Genomic DNA, 19,360 nt, shown 5'->3' with positions numbered 1-19,360 from the left:
GCATACACATGCATAACAAACATAAATATTGAGTGCTAAACGTTTAACTACTTACTAAATAATGCATTTATGGAAATAATATTACTGATCACAACATTGTAACTAAGTTTTTAATAGCTAAAAACGCCAAAAACAGTAAATGATTGGTGATGCTAAAATATTTACTGTGATCAACTATTATCGCATAAGGTAGAGATACCGTGTTTTTCTGCAAATTACACTCGGGTTCCTTTATAAGAACCATTGTTTCCGATATTTATTCATCCTCTTTAGTATATTAACACAATTGTTTTAATTGTTGTATATCTTATTTGGGAGTAAGAGTGCATCTTTTACATATTCTTTATCTTTACATTAAATTATATCATTTGACATCAAATTAATTATGGGGTGAACTGGCATACAGTTGCCCACTTTCTTACAGCTGATACACGTGTATTAGATTTTTTATCATGTCAACAGGCATAAAGGTTCAGACTTATTTACAGCTTATACATGTGTATTAGATTTTTTGTATCATTAAAATGCGTATTTTGAAGATCAAGAATTGCAGAAATTATCAAGTAAATATACGAACATATGACAAATGAGATTCATAAAGAAAGAACATAACTGAATTAAGGAATTAACTCGATGTTTTATGATACTGTAGGAAGTGCCAGTACGTTACTCATGCAGGTGAAATTTAACGGATTAATTATTGGAAATGACTGAGAGAAAGCATGGGCAGGTGATAATTACCTGCAGCTAAACTCATCTTGTTTGAGAGATTCCTACAATCAATATCAGCGAGCATTGTTTGAAAGGAGTGTAAGGGTATGTATAAGATGAACTGATTTAATAACATTCACTGTCTAAAATTGCAGTCTGCCAAAATTCAGATAAAGCCATGGAAACAAAAGCTTGCACGTGAAGTAATTATGTGCTTTCCTATAGTACAACGTTTCTGATGATATTTTAATTAGAAATTACGGATTTTAATCTTATAAATATTGAAAGAAAAGTTCTGAAAAATGACATAAGTTAAAGACGTCACAACGACTCAACCGTTAAATGAGATATCGAAATATCAAGATTTCATTAATTACAAATATGTCTAGTGTATTTCTCTTTCAGCCATATTTCTTGATGGCATATCTCCAAGAATCAGAGCGATTTTGCCTTCGTGATAATTAACGACAATATACGAACAACATAGCAATAAAATAAACGACATGTGTTTAAACGCTATCAAAATAACTTGCTATTTCTTAGAAAGTAATATTCGCATACTTGACATAAGACTACATAATAAAAAAATTGTTTCTTAGTTAGTCCTTCGGTATCTGCTTTATCTTTGTGGATGTGTTCTGTTGTGTGATTTATTTTAACAGTGGGAAATGATAATGCAGCATCTATTTTGCAATGCTTGTGTTTTCTGTTAGCACGGAATTTAATTATAGTTATAAGCAGTGTGTATACGTTGTGTATACGTTGGCCAAGAAATATACGGATATTCGATCGGTTACGTGAATAATAGGTGAGCGATACTATTATTTTTTACGCATTAGAAAATACTTAATATATAAATGTTGTTTCTATGAAAATCTGAGTATTTGCATACATCGTGTTGTTATTAACATATCGATTTCGAATCTTGAAGAGTACTATTGGTTTAAACAAAAATACAAATGTGAGTCAAAAAGACACAGCGGTAACGAAAAATTATGACCCTGCTGTGATTCAGAAGACTTTTAATACAAATATAAATGCTTATTAAACACAACAACACTGGAATTCAGGTCATCAACTCATTATTACTAAATAATTGTATGCGATGTACTTACCGATTTTCAACATGAATCCCGATTGAGCTCCTGTCTTTATCGTTTTGTGTTAGATAAAAGACGCTTCAGAGAAAAGGGCAGTCCTGAATACCATTTATACCGAAAGATGAACACTGATTCTGATGACGTCATGCTTATGGCTGGTGACGTGGCTAGAAGACGGAGAGCTGATGACGTCAAGCGCAGAAGTTTTCGACCAGAAATACAGTCACAAGCGACGCAAACTGAGGTTCAATTGATTGTCTTTAATCTCTTTATTATATTAAAATTATAAGTCATGTACACAGTCATATTGTCACTCCACATTCCAAGTGCTAAAATGTTCACAAAGCAGCATACACGTATAAACATACATATATAATATGAACTTAAGCAGTTTGTTGATCCTATAACAATATATTGATAAAAACTTGAAAACCATCTTAAAATAAACTTCAATCTTCGTAGATGTTTTCACATTAAAACCATGCTACACTATGCCAAATTGTATCACCTAAACCTTGATAGTGTAAAATTTATTGCCACTTCGGAATGTAAATGCAGCATATCAATCTACTTTTCTCCAGAATTTGAACTGAAATTAATTGAAAGAAACACATCAAAGTTCTTATGACGTTGTGAAATTAAGTGCATTACTAGAACCTTAACTCTGTGTTATAATGTTACCAAATTGCCTCCCTTGATTAGAAAGAAAATGCTGATTAAAATAAATTAAATATTGTATAATAATATAGTTAAAGGAATTGAATGGTTCTGAAAAGAATTAAATGATCCTAATAACATTTATAAAGTTACTCTAACGTACTGCGTTGTTTAGTAAAATAACAATAACATTGTGAACCATTGCTACTTACTAAATGCCTTCCTTTGATAAGAAATAAAGTTAAAGCACAAGTTGGAAAAAATGAATTGAAATTGAAATATTGATAAATGGAAATACAAGTTTGACTAATATATTAAGAATCATTACTCTCTGTGGCATAGTGGTTAAGCGTCCGCCTACGGAGCGGGGGGTCGTGGGTTCGATCCCTGGCCGCGTCAAACCAAAAGACGTTAAAAGTTAGAACAAGTAGCTCCATTGCCTTGCGCTCGGCATTTAAAGGGTAGGGTGTTGAGAAAAGTGATGTACTCAGTAACCTCGGGGCTTTACACCGAGCACGTAAAGGAACCAAGGGGTCTCTTCGAAAAAGAGCTAGGGTATCGCACCCGGACTTCCTTAAATCCCACCACTGTCTCTTCAGCGTGCTGTTCCTTTAGCAAAAACAATGGACCCCCGTTGGAAATAAGTGCTTGCACTTTCACGGGTTATCCTTGACCGTAGGGTCTAAAGAAATACATACATACATACATACATACATACATACATACATACATACATACTCTGTTCACATTGTTCCTATCCCCTGACAAAAAGTGGTTTAGCAAATGAATTAACTTGAAAAAATGTTGGAACTGATTCAATCTTTAGTCGTCTGTGATAGGCAAGGTGATATGGTTTGTTTTAAAAAATAATGTTTTAACAAATTGCCCCTGTTGATTCAAAAGATGTTATTAAATACTTTATTACAAGTGCTTAAATATGGAATGATTTATATGATTTTTGATGGTAAAATGGACGTGTGCACATTTCTAAAAATATATCTATGTTCCCAACTTGTTTGCCTTGACAAAACAAGTACGTTGGATGAAAAGAAAAGAAATGATAAGAATGAAATCGAAAAAAAATATCGATTGCAATATGTATTTGTATCCATTTAAAGTATCTTTAAAAAAGGTCCAAAATTAACCTTCGATGATAAAATTATGTTTAAGAAAACGTTAAGAGGAGACCTTCCTTTAGCTCGAACTGCTGAAAAAGTGAAGCTAATTTGGATCATCTCCCCTTTGTTAATATTCGCATACGGTTTTGTTACGTTAAACAAAGGAACTAGGTCTGATGAATTCTGTTCGTTCACATTAACAGTGTTCTCCCCTGTTCATAAAGTTAAGCTTTAACATTAAGGTGTATAATATTTTAACACATTAATTGTTATTTAAAAGTATTTTTGATGCATGGGGGGATGGAGATTTTTGGCCAATGTAATGCATAGCCATTTCAATTTATATAGATTTATTATCTATCTCATCGTCTTTGGTATGGCTAATACATATTTGAATACACCAATACAGTTGTTCATGTAAAACGAACACTTTTGGCATAAACGCAATATAAAACGGTGAGGTGCTTTGTACACACTTGAATAAAAATAAATATATAACACAGAAAACCTTTAAAATCGAAGGGCATTTTATTCTTAATGCACGTGACTTTTAACACGCCTACATACCCCCCCCCCCCCAAAAAAAAAAAAAAAAAAACCTGTCAAATTTGTTATCACATTATGTGATAAAATTACATTAGGTTTAATATTAATATCTTGATGGTTAGGGGAAAAATACATTGTATGCACACCCATAACGTTTCTTTCCATATGTATTATATGAAGAAAGAAGCCTCATCCAGACAACCCGGCACATCACTGAATATAATCTTCATTCCATTTCAGATCGCATACATTGCAGGACGCCATTCAGTCGACGCCCTAACAGTGACAGTTTCAATTTCAGTGTATCTTTGCACAGTTGTTAAAGTTGTGGCTCAAACAATTATGTTCCTGAAATCTTCATACGGAAACGGACAAAGCGGAAACAAAATACTTACTATAAGTTTTAGTCTTCAAATGATCGAGCTAGTAGTTGCGGTAGCGTTTTTATGTGCAAGCTGTTATAAAACTGACGGAAATATTAACAATAACGGACTTTATAATAAACTAAGATATGGATACATTATTGCATGCACATTGTTTGTGATAAACAGTGCAATAACCGACGTGTTTATTGTTACTTTATGATTATAAATACATCGTATTCATGATCGTGTTTGCCGTGTTGTTGACCCGTTAGTGTTGATTAAAGATTGGAAATCACGTATGTATATGTTGGAGTAAATCTGCCGATCTTCAGAAAATAAAGCAGGCGTAGCTTGAGATAGCTCGTTGATAGTCAACATTCGAAACTGAACTTTGGTGTTTGTTGGTGCATTCTTCAGAATCGACCTACGTATATGTAAAGAGTTTTATTTGGGTTTTCTACATAAAATATACCTGGCTTTCCCGTGAAAGATAGATTATCCTAAGCCCTCACAAAAATGCAAACATATACGTCTATTCAATCTTTTACTACTTAAATAAAACATAAAAAGTCCCCGATTGTCATATGAACGCAAGGCCTCGATTTTGCCTAATTTTTCAAAAAAAAAACTAGCTTCATGGACTTTTCTGGTGACAAAAAAGCTAAATTTGTACCACCAAACGGGCGGCAGAGAAAAAAGTTCGACACCAGCTGAGGAATTTGGCTTTGATCTAGCCATCCCGAACAAATGGACAATGCAATAGTCAAATGGGATTGGTGTACGGACACTGTCGCAAGACCTCCTGAATTGAAACTGATAGAGTTTGCTAGGAAACGGACTCGAGCGTGATTCTATAAGCTGCTAACTTTGGAGTCGAAACCTGCAATAGAATTACTGGAACGACTGGTCCATTGTAGGCAAGAACTTCCATTGGTATTCTTGCTCGTAAATATACCATATATCCCCTTTCCCGCGATCACCAGCCAAACATTCCCGTCTGTGATCGGGGTGCGGTAAAGGGGGCATGATTTTATGCAGAAGCGGGAAATAAATGATGATCCTAATATATCTATTTCATTGTCTATTTCATTATCATGATTGTATCAAGGAGTGTAATTACATGTATGCGCGCTGCCAGACGGACGTGTCAGAAGAAAGTAAGCCCCAGCATTTCTTATCGGCAAATATATGTATACATATATAATCACTGTTGATTTATAATCACGTTGCGTATATCTGTTTAGTGTCTGTTATGCCTTGTCTTTTTAGAAATGTCGCTCGTAAATCAAACAGGAGCTTCGTCATGCAAATTTTACTATTACATGTAAGTCCATAGGATAACGAGTAATTATTTTCAGGGCTTTTTTTAGTTTTAACATTGAAGCAATAAAATAAACTTTTCCAAGTTGATAATATATCATCATTCTTAGAATAAAGCACAAAATTTAATTGTGGTTCACATTTTTGTTTTTCCTTCGAATCTACACGCCCTAATAAATCAAATTGAGAATATATCTAAATGTTTTTAATATCCGCCCGTTTTCTCCGATAACAAAAATGTGTGTTTAGTCTCAATTTTCGCACCAAAAATATTCAAATACAAAAGTTTTCCCTAAAAATCATTGAAATGCCAACGAGCTTCTTTGTAAAGCAACCCATCAAATGAAGCAGTGACAATATGATATCTCTCTCTAATGATTTCGGGAAGACTCCAAACGAACGCTTTAATTAAAAACGTCGAAGTACTTTCGAATACACTTTTTATAGGTAGAACTTTTCAACCTGAACAATTTCATATATGACTGGCGCTTATGCTCAGACTAAATGGAAACATTTAAAAAATGAGTTTATTCCACTCGTTGCAGCTATATTTTTGTTGGAACAAAATAGCGTGGCCAAAGCTTTTAATCAATGTTCATGGCCTTCATCGTGTCGAGTGATAAAGCGGTTCGTAAATATGGCTCCTAATTTTATTAGTATTATTCTGTCTTTCTTATATCGATTTTAATACAATATTCCGCATGACAAGTGCCATTTCAAGGGCAGTACTGAATATTTTTATTATTGGATCAATGATATATTCAGGGCATTGATCCAATAAATAAAATCACACAGACTTTTTTTCGCAGATTAAGATAAATCTAGTAAGATGTGAATACCGGCCAAGCAGACTTTATATACTGACGTTGAAATCCTTAAGATTTAGGGGTATTTTATTCTGTGGAATTCGCATCAGGCATAATTAGGATTTAGGATTTAACTGAGTTATTTGTGAGTTTTTCTTCTGTTATCGTTTTATTTTGTTTGTTTGTCCATTTGTTTATTATACAAGTAGACTACGTAGTCTTTTAATTGTGAATGGAGCTATTTAAGGATTGTATGTTTAAGTACTGCGGCTCATCGATGTATGGAAATAATTGGTCAGTGTACCGTCAGTGAAGTCCGATGGGTTATCCGTGCACCGCACGATATCTTCATACACAGATAAACCGCAATTATAAAAAATGTTAATGTTAATAATTAAACTCACTATTTGCAAATTTGCTCTTGGATAATCCAAGTACAACGCTGAGAGTTACGAAAATAACTGTACGCGGTATAAGTTCGGCTTTCTGAACAGCGGCAGGGTCTCTTGTTTCATTGACTTTACTTTAAAGAATGAATTGTGGGATTGCTGTCATTATTGGGCTATGAACGCAGTTGAGCGCGTTAAAGTGTGTTGAGTCCGAAGTGTATTCGCAATTGTTGAAGGCACTGTATTAAGGAATGGAAGTTGAAACGTACATATGCGTTTGAACTCGATGAAACGTCTTTTGACCAATTACAAGCGATGGTTTTAAAGTATCAGGGGTATGCCGAATATATTGCATTACTCAAAATAGAATGCCCGCGAATTAAGCGCAATAAGAGTGTATACATTATACCCCCTAGACCGTTTCTTTGAAAGAAACCGGAACTATTTTAAATGATGTTTTTTTACAAGAGGGTGGTATGTGACCTCACACCTAAATCATATACAGTTATTTCCTTTATCAAAAACATCAAATGATATTTTATTGCCAACGCCATTGACAGAATTCGAATCTGTCTTTCCATTGCTAGTTTATGTTCGTGTTGATAGTTTTAGTCAATGTTTTTTTCTTTCTTAAGCATATGGTAAAGAGGCATTTGTTCGTATTGTGCAAATGCCTATGTGATCAACTCGTTTGAGATAAACATCGCAAACAACAACAGACACTATTTTGAACAGTCTTAAAGGGACTGTACACCAGATTGCCACCAAACAAAGTTTTTTTTCTGTAACGAATCTAAGGACAATTATTTAATAGAATGTGTTACGCTTTGATGTCATAATTGTAAAAAAAAAAACATTGTGTCAGAGACCGGGTTCGAACCCGTGTCGCCAAAATTGCAGTCCAGTCTTATCCACTGAGCTACAACGGCTTACTCTCATTGGGTGACATAATTAAGCTATACTCCTACCTCGGTTATATAACGTGATAACACCGACTAGCCAATCACGCATAAGGAATGAATTCTACCTGGTAGACATACCAGTAATCTTTTTAATGGAAAAATACGAAATAACTGCTAAACTTAAATAAATTGTAAACTATGTGGTACTTCAGTTAATAAGTTTCAATGCATTGTACACATCGAAGTATGTCAGTTTTCGACAATTTCCTTTTTTTTCGCTATTTTATCAGATGGAGTACAGCCCTTTTAAATCCATTCAACTGGATAATGCGTTACTACGGTCTATGATGTTTTTTAGGGGAAAAGTGAATAATTCCTGCCAATTCTCATAATAATAGCTATGTACAATTGATCAATTATCAGGTTTATGTGAAGAATAACCATTGTAATAATTTTTATCACTATTTGGCTTATCAAACTAAAGGATATCCATCCCAACTAAAACAATTTGGGAATTACTCCAGAAATGATCGAGATAATTATCTTACATACGCAAAATGTAATGCAGAAACGCTTGAGAATACTCAAAATAACAGAAAATGTATTTTTAACGATGTTTACTTGAAATAAGCATAGTTTAATCTAAAAATCAAGCGCCTGCCTTACGTTCAATCTAGCATATGTAAACACTATAAACTTTGCAATTACATTTTTGTCACATATTAAAAACCATTAGCAGTGTGTATTTATATATACAAAATCTTTCAAATTATGGTCCATAGTTTTCATCTTCTATTGTTATTAAGAACCGACATCATTCTTCAAGTAATGGTTATATATTGTTAGTGGTCAAATTTATATTTTATCCGATGAGAAGGCATTATTTTATACGTTTTTCAATTCAATTAATACGAGAATTTTGCAGTCAGCCGTTTATTGATTTTAATTAGGTGTATCAGTAGATATAAACCAAGGCTGGACCAGTATGTGGGTATACAGTTTACGTAATATAATGTAGACCACTAAAATACGTAAGTATGTTAACTTCTGCAGATTAAAGATGGTTAAAGCTTGTCAGTATGTTCTTACATTAAACGAATGACCAACAAAGATAAGGGCGAAAGAGAGCTTTATTCAGACAAACTAACTAACAACTCCACTACAAATATATATAAAGCGCGCATAATTAAAAGTAACAATAATCAAGTATTCAAAACATGTAAAAAGCACGCACATACAAAACATGACATATTTAACACATAATGCACTTACGATAATTAATATAGTACAGCTAGCTATACATTGCGCATGCCTTTTATATTCATCCTAATGTCATTTGCACGTTTTGCATTATGTGTTAAATATGTCATGTTTTGTATGTGCGCGCTTTTTACATGTTTTGAATGTTATTACACAAAATCAATTGGTATGCCACAAATACACACTAACAATCTTTAACCAGTGATATAAAACCGGCCTCACTCTATCAATCAATATTGGTTATAGCTAATGGCTTTACTAAAAAAAGAATGATGAATTTCTGCAGCCAGAACTTTGTAGATAATTTTCACCACTCAAGTATTCAAGGAGATCTGGTGCTGAAACCAGTGTATTGATCTTGATGCTTGAACTCCGCGTATTATCTTAAAGCCAATTCATGCACGATATATATCTCTACGCGCTATATCGTGAACCTCTAAGCGTATAAACTCATGTATTAATAAACTCTAAATAGGTCAGATTTGTGTACGTACTGATAGCAGTATTTTGGTAGTTGGTATTAACTTGCTACTTTGCTACTTGTGATTGTGATTAAACCAGATTGATTTCTTTTGTTATTTGAAATTGAGGTTCGTATATTTCATTTATTTTGAAATGTATTCGTTTAAACATTTATTTTGTTTACCTGTATACCATAATCTATCTACCACTTTTGTAGAAATGGTAGTATTTATGTTGATGTTCTTTCTTCATTATGAAATAAATGAAAATAACTCTTAATGTAAGTTGTTAACGTTTTTTTAATATCATGCTTAAATGTGAAACCTGACTTTTTACTGAGGTGAATACTCGATGTGTATAGCAAGGGCTTGCTTTAGAATCATTATGTGTAATTAACTTAATCTACATGTATAACGAATGCCAGATTAATTATCAAGTGGTAGATACAGTCTATAGATTATAACCTACATTTTAAGCATTCTGACATCAAGCACCACGCTTAATCGTTTAGCTTTGTTGTTTTGCTACTGAACAGATTGGTTTCCTCGTCAGCTGCAAAAGACATTACGAACTAGGTGATAAAAGCATTCATAATGTTGTTTCAACCGCCAAGTATTTAACCACTGTAAAACTTGATTACAGCCGTACATATCAACGGACAGTTTTTTTTTTAAATACTTTACTGATGAACATTAGTGTGAACAATTTTTAATCTTCTCAAGAAACAATAATGTGTTAATACATTTCATGTGGTATATTTTAGTAGAATATTCAGAGTATATCTAATGATTGGTCATTCAGAAAGGAATAAATATTAATTATAATATTGATCTAAAGACAAAAACCAACAGCAACAAAAAACGAATCTTGGTGATTGTTTTTATCAAATTAAGATAACGAGTATTATATGACTCACATCGAATGACCATGTAGGTGATATAATATTCATATCGTCAATACTGTTTTAATCATTTATAACATTTAATACATCCAACGTCGCCATATTAGGCGTACAACTCCATCAATTTATAACGTCAGGTCAAGAGTGTTTACACATGTTATGACATATGTATCAAAGTAACAAACTACAAACGTTTTTTTTTAAATGGTGATGCCAGTTATGATATCATGATACTACATTGTTTGTTGGTGTTTTATTTCAGTTTCAAGTTGAACGTGTATTACTCGCAGTAGACAATGACGTCCTTTGTGCTAACTGATGAGGGTGGGGCAACCATGCAGTTAGTGGACATCGATGGTTATAAAATCTGTAACTTCTACAACAGTGCGGAGGAGGAGGGTGAATTGGTCAGGGCATTGAAGACATTTGAATGCAGGGATGATGATGTCTTCATTCTAGCCCCAATGAAATCAGGTATTTGATTAAAGATGCAAACTAACTCCAAACAAATGTACCACTAATAATTCATTTGTTTAATTTACCGAAAAGGATGAATAAATATAGAAAAAACAATGCTTTTTATGAAGGATACCGTTTTGGATTTGAACGGAAAGTGCATAAAACACAGTATTTCTATCTTATGAGACGATAGTTGATCACTGTAAATATTTTAGGACCCACCAGTCACTTAATATTTGCACTTATTTAAGTAAGTGATTTCATTTTTCCCCTACCTTATAAAAAGGAAAGTTAATAACGAAGGTTACAATCGAGGGGCGAAGCAATAACACATTTGATGTGTAGCTTGGTTATGTTAGAATGTTCGGGTGAATACATTGTTATATATATTTGATGATACCATTTTTGTTTGGGCATAATGCCAATCCAGAATGTTTTAAATTTCTGTTCATAACTTATACGTAGATAGATTCTGTCAGAGAGATTAGTTCAGTCAATATTTATGCGAAAAACTACAGAAACGAGCTCAGTAGCAGTCAATGTTTCTACTAAGGCTTTCTTGTTACACTAGTGTCAGTTGTGAAAAGTTATATAAGGCCAAAAACAATAATTGTTTGTTTAGGGTAACCTTCCCAAAATTTCTAGGTAGGGTAGGTAGGGATTCTTTTTTATTTTTTTTATTTTTTTTTCAAAATCTGTCGTTAGTTCAGAGTGTTTTCTTGCACATGGCAGTCTTTCCTACATTACTGTCATTGCCTGACTTTGTTTTATCATATAAACAATAATTCTGATTAAAATCTGCATTTATCCGCCCTTCGTAACTCTCTATTCGCTAACGAATATTTATTTTGCTCAGAAACAGGAAAAAATAGTTAGGGTCGGCGCATTTTTATAGGTAAGGTCGGGTTACTCGAAACGGACGTATTTTTTTAGGCCTAATTCATGTCGTTAATCTCAATCAATAATAAGATAGAAGTAAATCACTTTAACAACGCAGTAGCTGAAAACCGTCAATAAATGTAAATGTAAAAAATAGCCAATAACGCCCATTAACGTTTTTATATACAGCAAACTGTTGTTTTATCCAAATTTCAGGAACACACTGGGTATGGGAAATTGCAAGCATGCTGCTGCAGGGAAAAGCTGAGACAATACCAAAGAGAAAGTCGAAAAACATGCTTGAAAACGTTCCACAAAACGAGCTTAACGACATCCCCTCACCTAGGATTCTTAACTCGCATTTAGACTTTAAATTTTTGCCGGAACAGCTTTTTGAGAAGAAATGTAAAATTATTCATATTTTGAGAAACCCTAAAGATATGGCGGTGTCCTTCTACAATCATGTCAAGGGAATCACATGCTACGCCTACGATGGGGAATGGCAACATTACTTGAAGTTGTTTCTAGAAGAGAAATGTAAGCGCCTCCTCTACCTTTCTATTAAGTTAGCATGAAAATGTTACGCAATTAAACTACCTTTCTTTCGGATCTCTCTAATTGCGTTGTAAGCTTTCATCATCATTATCATAATCATCCTCATCGTCGTCGTCGTCGTTATCATCATCATTGTCGTCGTCGTCGTTAAACTACCTTGCTTTCGGATCTCACTAATTTCGTTGTTATCGTCGTCGTCGTCATCATCATCATCATGATTATCATAATCATGATTATCATCATCATCATCGTCATCATCATCATCATCATCATCATCATCATCATCGTCATGATAATTCTCATCAACCTCATCATCATCATCATCATCATCATCATCATCATCATCATCATCATCATAGTGTTTGTTCTCATCATTATCATCATCATCATCATCATCATCATCATCATCATCATCATCATCATCATCATCATCATCATCATCATCATGTACTCTTCAATCAGTATTCTGTTATCAGGAATCATATTTTAATTAGTAAATGATACAATCTTTTTCCAGTGGAATATGGCTCTTGGTTTGGTAACGTTTTGTCATGGGAGACATTTGTAAAGGCGAACCCATCGTATCCTGTCCATGTTATTTACTATGAAGAACTCCAGAAGGTAATGCTGTTTGTGACGTCTTAGATTTAAAAATTACCCAATATTTAGCAAAGGTATAAGTAAAATGTGGTATGAGTTTATTTCATGTGTAACGTCTGATGTAAGATATACTTATGAAAACTTAGAGCCATATATATCTGCTGCAGTAAGCGTTTTGTGTTCAGGATATTTGGCATATGATTGGATTTTAAACCGAAAAGCAAAGAATTTGAAAGTAAAATGAGTCAAAACACAAACATACACTTTTTATTTAAACGCATACATAGATCTTTTGCTTAATTTGTTTCTTAAGGTTTTGTTTGTAAATACTAGGAGCAGTAAGTTCCCTTGGTATGGCGGTATCATTGTGTTAAAGGAATGTTTCGATTGTATGTCTTTAACTCCGATTTATTTCAGCTCTTCAACGGATTACGGCCAAGTGGTGGTGTTAAATTGTACTTTTTTTACCAATTAAAATCTTGGAATTTATTGTTTTCAGAATAATGTCAGTGAAATTGAAAGACTCGCGAAGTTCCTTGGAGTAGACTTTAACGATCAACTAGTGAATATGGTCTCAGAAAAATGTCAATTTTCAAATATGTCAAAGGACAAACTGGTATCTGACGATTTACGAAAACTGCTTTACAAAGGAAACTTCACCATGTATCGGAAAGGTATGTATACAGAATGCAGTATTTTACAAATGTGCTTTCACAATGTAACAGACGGTAGCTTTATAGTAATGTATGCTGTTTTTACAAAGCAGAATTCACTATGTATAGGAAAGGTAGATATAAAGTGATGTATGTTATGTTTTACAAAGGGGACTTCTCTCTGTATCGGAAAGGTGGGTGTCTACTCATGTAGTGTGTGTTTAACAAACTTTTTTAAGGGGGGTCTTCCCTATGTATCGAAAAAGTAGGACTACGTTCAGGTATTGTGTAATTTAAAAAGGAGACTTCACAATATATCAGAAAGTAGGATTATAGTCATGTATTGTGTGTTTTACAAAGGAGACTTCGCAGTATATCGGAAAGGTATGAATACAGTCATGTATTGTGTGGTTTACAAAGGAAACTTCACAGTATATCGCAAAGGTATGAATACAGTCATGTATTGTGTGGTTTACAAAGGAGACTTCACAGTATATCGGAAAGGTATGAATACAGTCATGTATTGTGTGGTTTACAAAGGAGACTTCACAGTATATCGCAAATGTGAGAATACAGTCATGTATTGTGTGGTTTACAAAGGAGATTTCACAGTATATCGGAAAGGTAAGAATACAGTCATGTATTGTGTGGTTAACAAAGGAGACTTCACAGTATATCGGAAAGGTATGATTACAGTCATGTATTGTGTGGTTAACAAAGGAGACTTCACAGTATATCGGAAAGGTAAGAATACAGCCATGTATTGTGTGTTTAACAAACTTTTTTAAGGGGGGTCTTCCCTATGTATCGAAAAAGTAGGACTACGTTCAGGTATTGTGTAATTTAAAAAGGAGACTTCACAATATATCAGAAAGTAGGAGTATAGTCATGTATTGTGTGTTTTACAAAGGAGACTTCACAGTATATCGCAAAGGTATGAATACAGTCATGTATTGTGTGGTTTACAAAGGAAACTTCACAGTATATCGCAAAGGTATGAATACAGTCATGTATTGTGTGGTTTACAAAGGAGACTTCACAGTATATCGGAAAGGTATGAATACAGTCATGTATTGTGTGGTTTACAAAGGAGACTTCACAGTATATCGCAAATGTGAGAATACAGTCATGTATTGTGTGGTTAACAAAGGAGACTTCACAGTTTATCGGAAAGGTATGAATACAGTCATGTATTGTGTGGTTAACAAAGGAGACTTCACAGTATATCGGAAAGGTAAGAATACAGCCATGTATTGTGTGTTTAACAAAGGAGACTTCACAGTATATCGGAAAGGTATGAATACAGTCATGTATTGTATGGTTTACAAAGGAGACTTCACAGTATATCGGAAAGGTATAAATACAGTCATGTATTGTATGGTTTACAAAGAAGACTTCACAGTATATCGCAAAGGTATGAATACAGTCATGTATTGTATGGTTTACAAAGAAGACTTCACAGTATATCTGAAAGGTATGAATACAGTCATGTATTGTATGGTTTACAAAGGAGACTTCACAGTATATCGGAAAGGTATAAATACAGTCATGTATTGTGTGGTTTACAAAGAAGACTTCACAGTATATCTGAAAGGTATGAATACAGTCATGTATTGTGTGGTTTACAATGAAGACTTCACAGTATATCGTAAATGTAAGAATACAGTCATATATTGTGTGGTTAAAAAAGGAGACTTCACAGTATATCGAAAAGGTAGGATTACAGTCATGTATTGTGTGGTTAACAAAGGAGACTTCACAGTATATCGGAAAGGTATGAATACAGTCATGTATTGTGTGGTTTACAAAGGAGACTTCACAGTATATCGCAAAGGTATGAATACAGTCATATATTGTGTGGTTTACAAAGGAGACTTCACAGTATATCGGAAAGGTAGGATTACAGTCATATATTGTGTGTTATACGTAGAAAAGACTTCACCATGTATCGGAAAGGTAGGATTACAGTCATATATTGTGTGTTATACGTAGAAAAGACTTCACCATGTATCGGAAAGGTATGATTACAGGTATATATTGTGTGTTATACGTATAAGACTTCACCATGTATCGGAAAGGTAGGATTACTGTCATATATTGTGTGTTATACGTAGAAGACTTCAACATGTATCGGAAAGGTCGGATTACAGTCATATATTGTGTGGTTTACAAAGGAGACTTCACCTTGTATCGAAAAGGTAGGATTACAGTCATATATTGTGTGGTTTACATAGGAGACTTCACCATGTATATCGGAAAGGTAGGATTACAGTCATATATTGTGTGTTATACGTAGAAGACTTCACCATGTATCGGAAAGGTAGGATTACAGTCATATATTGTGTGTTATACGTAGAAGACTTAACCATGTATCGGAAAGGTAGGATTGCAGTCATATATTATGTGTTATACGAAGGAGACTTCACCATGTATTGGAAAGGTAGGATTACAGTCATATATTGTGTGGTTTACAAAGGAGACTTCACAGTATATCGGAAAGGTAGGATTACAGTCATATATTGTGTGTTATACGTAGAAGACTTCACCATGTATCGGAAAGGTAGGATTACAGTCATATATTGTGTGTTATACGTAGAAGACTTCACCATGTATCGGAAAGGTAGGATTTCAGTCATATATTGTGTGTTATACGTAGAAGACTTCACCATGTATCGGAAAGGTAGGATTACAGTCATATATTGTGTGTTATACGTAGAAGACTTCGCCATGTATCGGAAAGGTAGGATTTCAGTCATATATTGTGTGTTATACGTAGAAGACTTCAACATGTATCGGAAAGGTAGGATTACAGTCATATATTATGTGTTATACGTAGAAGACTTCACCATGTATCGGAAAGGTAGGATTACAGTCATATATTGTGTGTTATACGTAGAAGACTTCAACATGTATCGGAAAGGTAGGATTACAGTCCTATATTGTGTGGTTTACAAAGGAGACTTCACCATGTATCGGAAAGGTAGGATTACAGTCATATATTGTGTGGTTTACAAAGGAGACTTCACAGTATATCGGAAAGGTAGGATTACAGTCATATATTGTGTGTTATACGTAGAAGACTTCACCATGTATCGGAAAGGTAGGATTACAATCATATATTGTGTGTTATACGTAGAAGACTTCACCATGTATCGGAAAGGTATGAATACAGTCATATATTGTGTGTTATACGTAGAAGACTTCACCATGTATAGGAAAGGTAGGATTGCAGTCATATATTGTGTGTTATACGTAGAAGACTTCACCATGTATCGGAAAGGTAGGATTACAGTCATATATTGTGTGTTATACGTAGAAGACTTCAACATGTATCGGAAAGGTAGGATTTCAGTCATGTATTATGTGTTATACGTAGAAAAGACTTCAACATAAAAAAGATATTAAGCAATTATTTTATTTGGATTGAGCAAGATTACTGATTTGCTGGGTGGTACACTCCCTTGTTATTGAAATGGAATATTGTTTTTAATGAAAAAAATGACTCATTTTAGACTTATTTTTATATCAATCGGGTGCTTTGTCCTCGGCCCGTTTTAATAAACAATCTTGTGACAGTTTGTTGTAAGATTGTGTAATATTACGATATGTTTTTAAATGTTGAAACAAAAATAAAACAAATCATTTCATTAGAAACATTTTATTATTCATTTTAACATGTCATATAGCTAATTCAGATTCACAAATCAGAAGCAATAGACGGCAAAACAACGAGGGGTTCTATGTTATCATTGTCCAAAATAAGAGTTTAGTTGGAATGTTTCACAAATATGCTTATAACGAGTGTTTGTGGTATGTTACAGGAGCTGTAGGCGATTGGAAGAACTGGTTCACTGTAGCTCAAAACGAAGAGTTTGATCGAGTTTACAACCAGAAAATGAAACATTCGGCGTTATCGTTTCAATACACAATCTGATAGCAACTGTGCCCTACGTTTCCTACCAGCGTTTAATCACCAGATACTATCACATTCAGAATTATCGTTTCGATGTACCGTCTGGATACAACTTTTTGCTTTAATCATTGATTAAATGCTGGAAAAAACAAATGTTCGAACAATGCCATCTTCGATCTATAGTTTTACCTAGGGGATATATACCTACGTATACTCCTTACGTGTATCATTATATAATAACTGTTTGTGAAAATAAATAACCATAATTCGTTCGTACTACTCTTACTTCTTTATATTTCAAAACAGCATGTCACATGAGATCATGCGGTATGAAAATGAAAACAAGACAAGATGTAAAAAGGCGTATTGTTAAAATCATGAGAATTAGTACAGTCCCTAGAGGTATTTGTGTGCATTTTTTGTCCAGGGCGTTTCTTGGTATATTTGTGTCGGGGGATGTCTGAAGTTCGTTTTTAGCGAGGGTGGACAGCTGGCATATATACTCAAGGTTACCATGGTAACCAAGAAAACAGCCAAGATGACCGCCATTTTGTTTAGTCCATGACAAGTCTTACGATATTTATTATAACTATTTAACACAAACATTTATTGACTTAAATGTTATCCAAGCTTTATGAACATTGCGTAATAGAATATCAATCTGATCTCCTCGGCCATGTACTATATAAGACACCCTCGGATGTATGGACGATTGACAATGTCAGAAATCTTTACATTTCACAACACTGCAAATAGATCGCGCAGTATTGTCATGTTAAACCTAAGGACTTTACTCTTGTGTATAAAAAAAACTTTACTGGGAATCTTTTTGAATAAATTGATGCAAACGTCACGTTTCACTATTTAATAGTACAGTAATTAATTTAACGATCTTCATTTACTGATGTACCGACATACATCGGATATTGTTTTCGATGGAAAATGGCTGAGGAGTTCCGATTGATCAGAATAAAACGACATAGCAGTTACGCACCTAAAAATGCTTTATCATTTGACAAGCTGTCAGTAATAAGCCGAATTTAATCTTCTAACGCAAGTCGAGTAGCATCGTAAAATAGGGACGAAACCACAACTTTCTATAAGTACCAGGCTCAAAACCTATATATTCAATCAAGCAAATTGCCAACAACATTACGACATGCAGTATGATTTGAGTTCCCACAGAAACCGAAGCGAAATTAATTCGAGTTTCAGCAACCTCAAACAAGAAGGCATAGAATGTGCGAGAGTGACGCATGAAAACCAGCAGAAAAAAATCAAATAAAAACGATAAAGGCAAAAACTCACTTTGATTAATATGTTAAAGAATCTTTATCTATGATATTTAAGCTATCGCAATGTCAAAAGCGTTTCAACGTTGCCTTAGCTTTTATTTTGGGGCTTATTTGTGTCCATAGAGATAAAGTGACATAAATGTGCAAAACTTGCAAAAAAAACATTATTATGTTTATTTCATTAGACTTTTATTAATAAAAGCCTTTATATATGGTGTTTTTCATTTATGGTTACATGGCCACAAATTACCCATTTAAAAAGCGCCAACATATCGCTAATATCTTTTTTTACTATTTGTACCTGAAAGTGATAGAAATAGTAAAATATTTCAGAAAATCTATATAGCCTGAAGAAGTATTCGGAAAATTAGCACATGAATAGAATAAAAAGTTAAAACTCATAACAGATATTTACGGTAAAACGGTATTCAACATGCAAGAAAGAGACATAGTGGTCGCTTCATTAATA

General features: G+C 33.8%; 2 protein-coding genes across 5 annotated transcripts in view; one reads left to right on the top strand and one right to left on the bottom strand.

Moving 5' to 3' along the window:
* LOC128245506 (uncharacterized) overlaps positions 1-1,847 on the bottom strand; it is a 45,733-nt gene extending 43,886 nt beyond the window's left edge. The window contains exon 1 of the mRNA XM_052963697.1: positions 1,827-1,847. The gene's annotated coding sequence lies outside the window, so the exon portion shown is untranslated. The remainder of the gene's footprint in view (positions 1-1,826) is intronic.
* On the top strand, positions 688-17,868 carry LOC128245508 (sulfotransferase 1B1-like). Of its 4 annotated transcripts, none has more exons than XM_052963700.1 (6): positions 688-816; positions 10,800-11,011; positions 12,092-12,412; positions 12,948-13,051; positions 13,530-13,704; positions 17,505-17,868. In XM_052963700.1, exons 2-6 carry the CDS (start codon positions 10,834-10,836, stop codon positions 17,615-17,617), a joined length of 891 nt encoding a protein of 296 aa, XP_052819660.1. In that variant the 5' UTR covers positions 688-816; positions 10,800-10,833; the 3' UTR covers positions 17,618-17,868. The 4 variants fall into 4 exon arrangements, with proteins under 4 accessions (XP_052819660.1, XP_052819661.1, XP_052819659.1 ...); XM_052963701.1 differs by lacking the exon at positions 688-816 and adding an exon at positions 6,670-6,768; XM_052963699.1 differs by lacking the exon at positions 688-816 and adding an exon at positions 9,640-9,764.
* Positions 17,869-19,360: the final 1,492 nt, after the last annotated feature.

This window comes from Mya arenaria, chromosome 9 (genome assembly GCF_026914265.1).
Source record: "Mya arenaria isolate MELC-2E11 chromosome 9, ASM2691426v1".
In the NCBI taxonomy this organism is placed as follows: domain Eukaryota; kingdom Metazoa; phylum Mollusca; class Bivalvia; order Myida; family Myidae; genus Mya; species Mya arenaria.
Note: the sequence above shows the minus strand (reverse complement) of the source record. Positions and strands in the feature narration are given on the sequence as shown.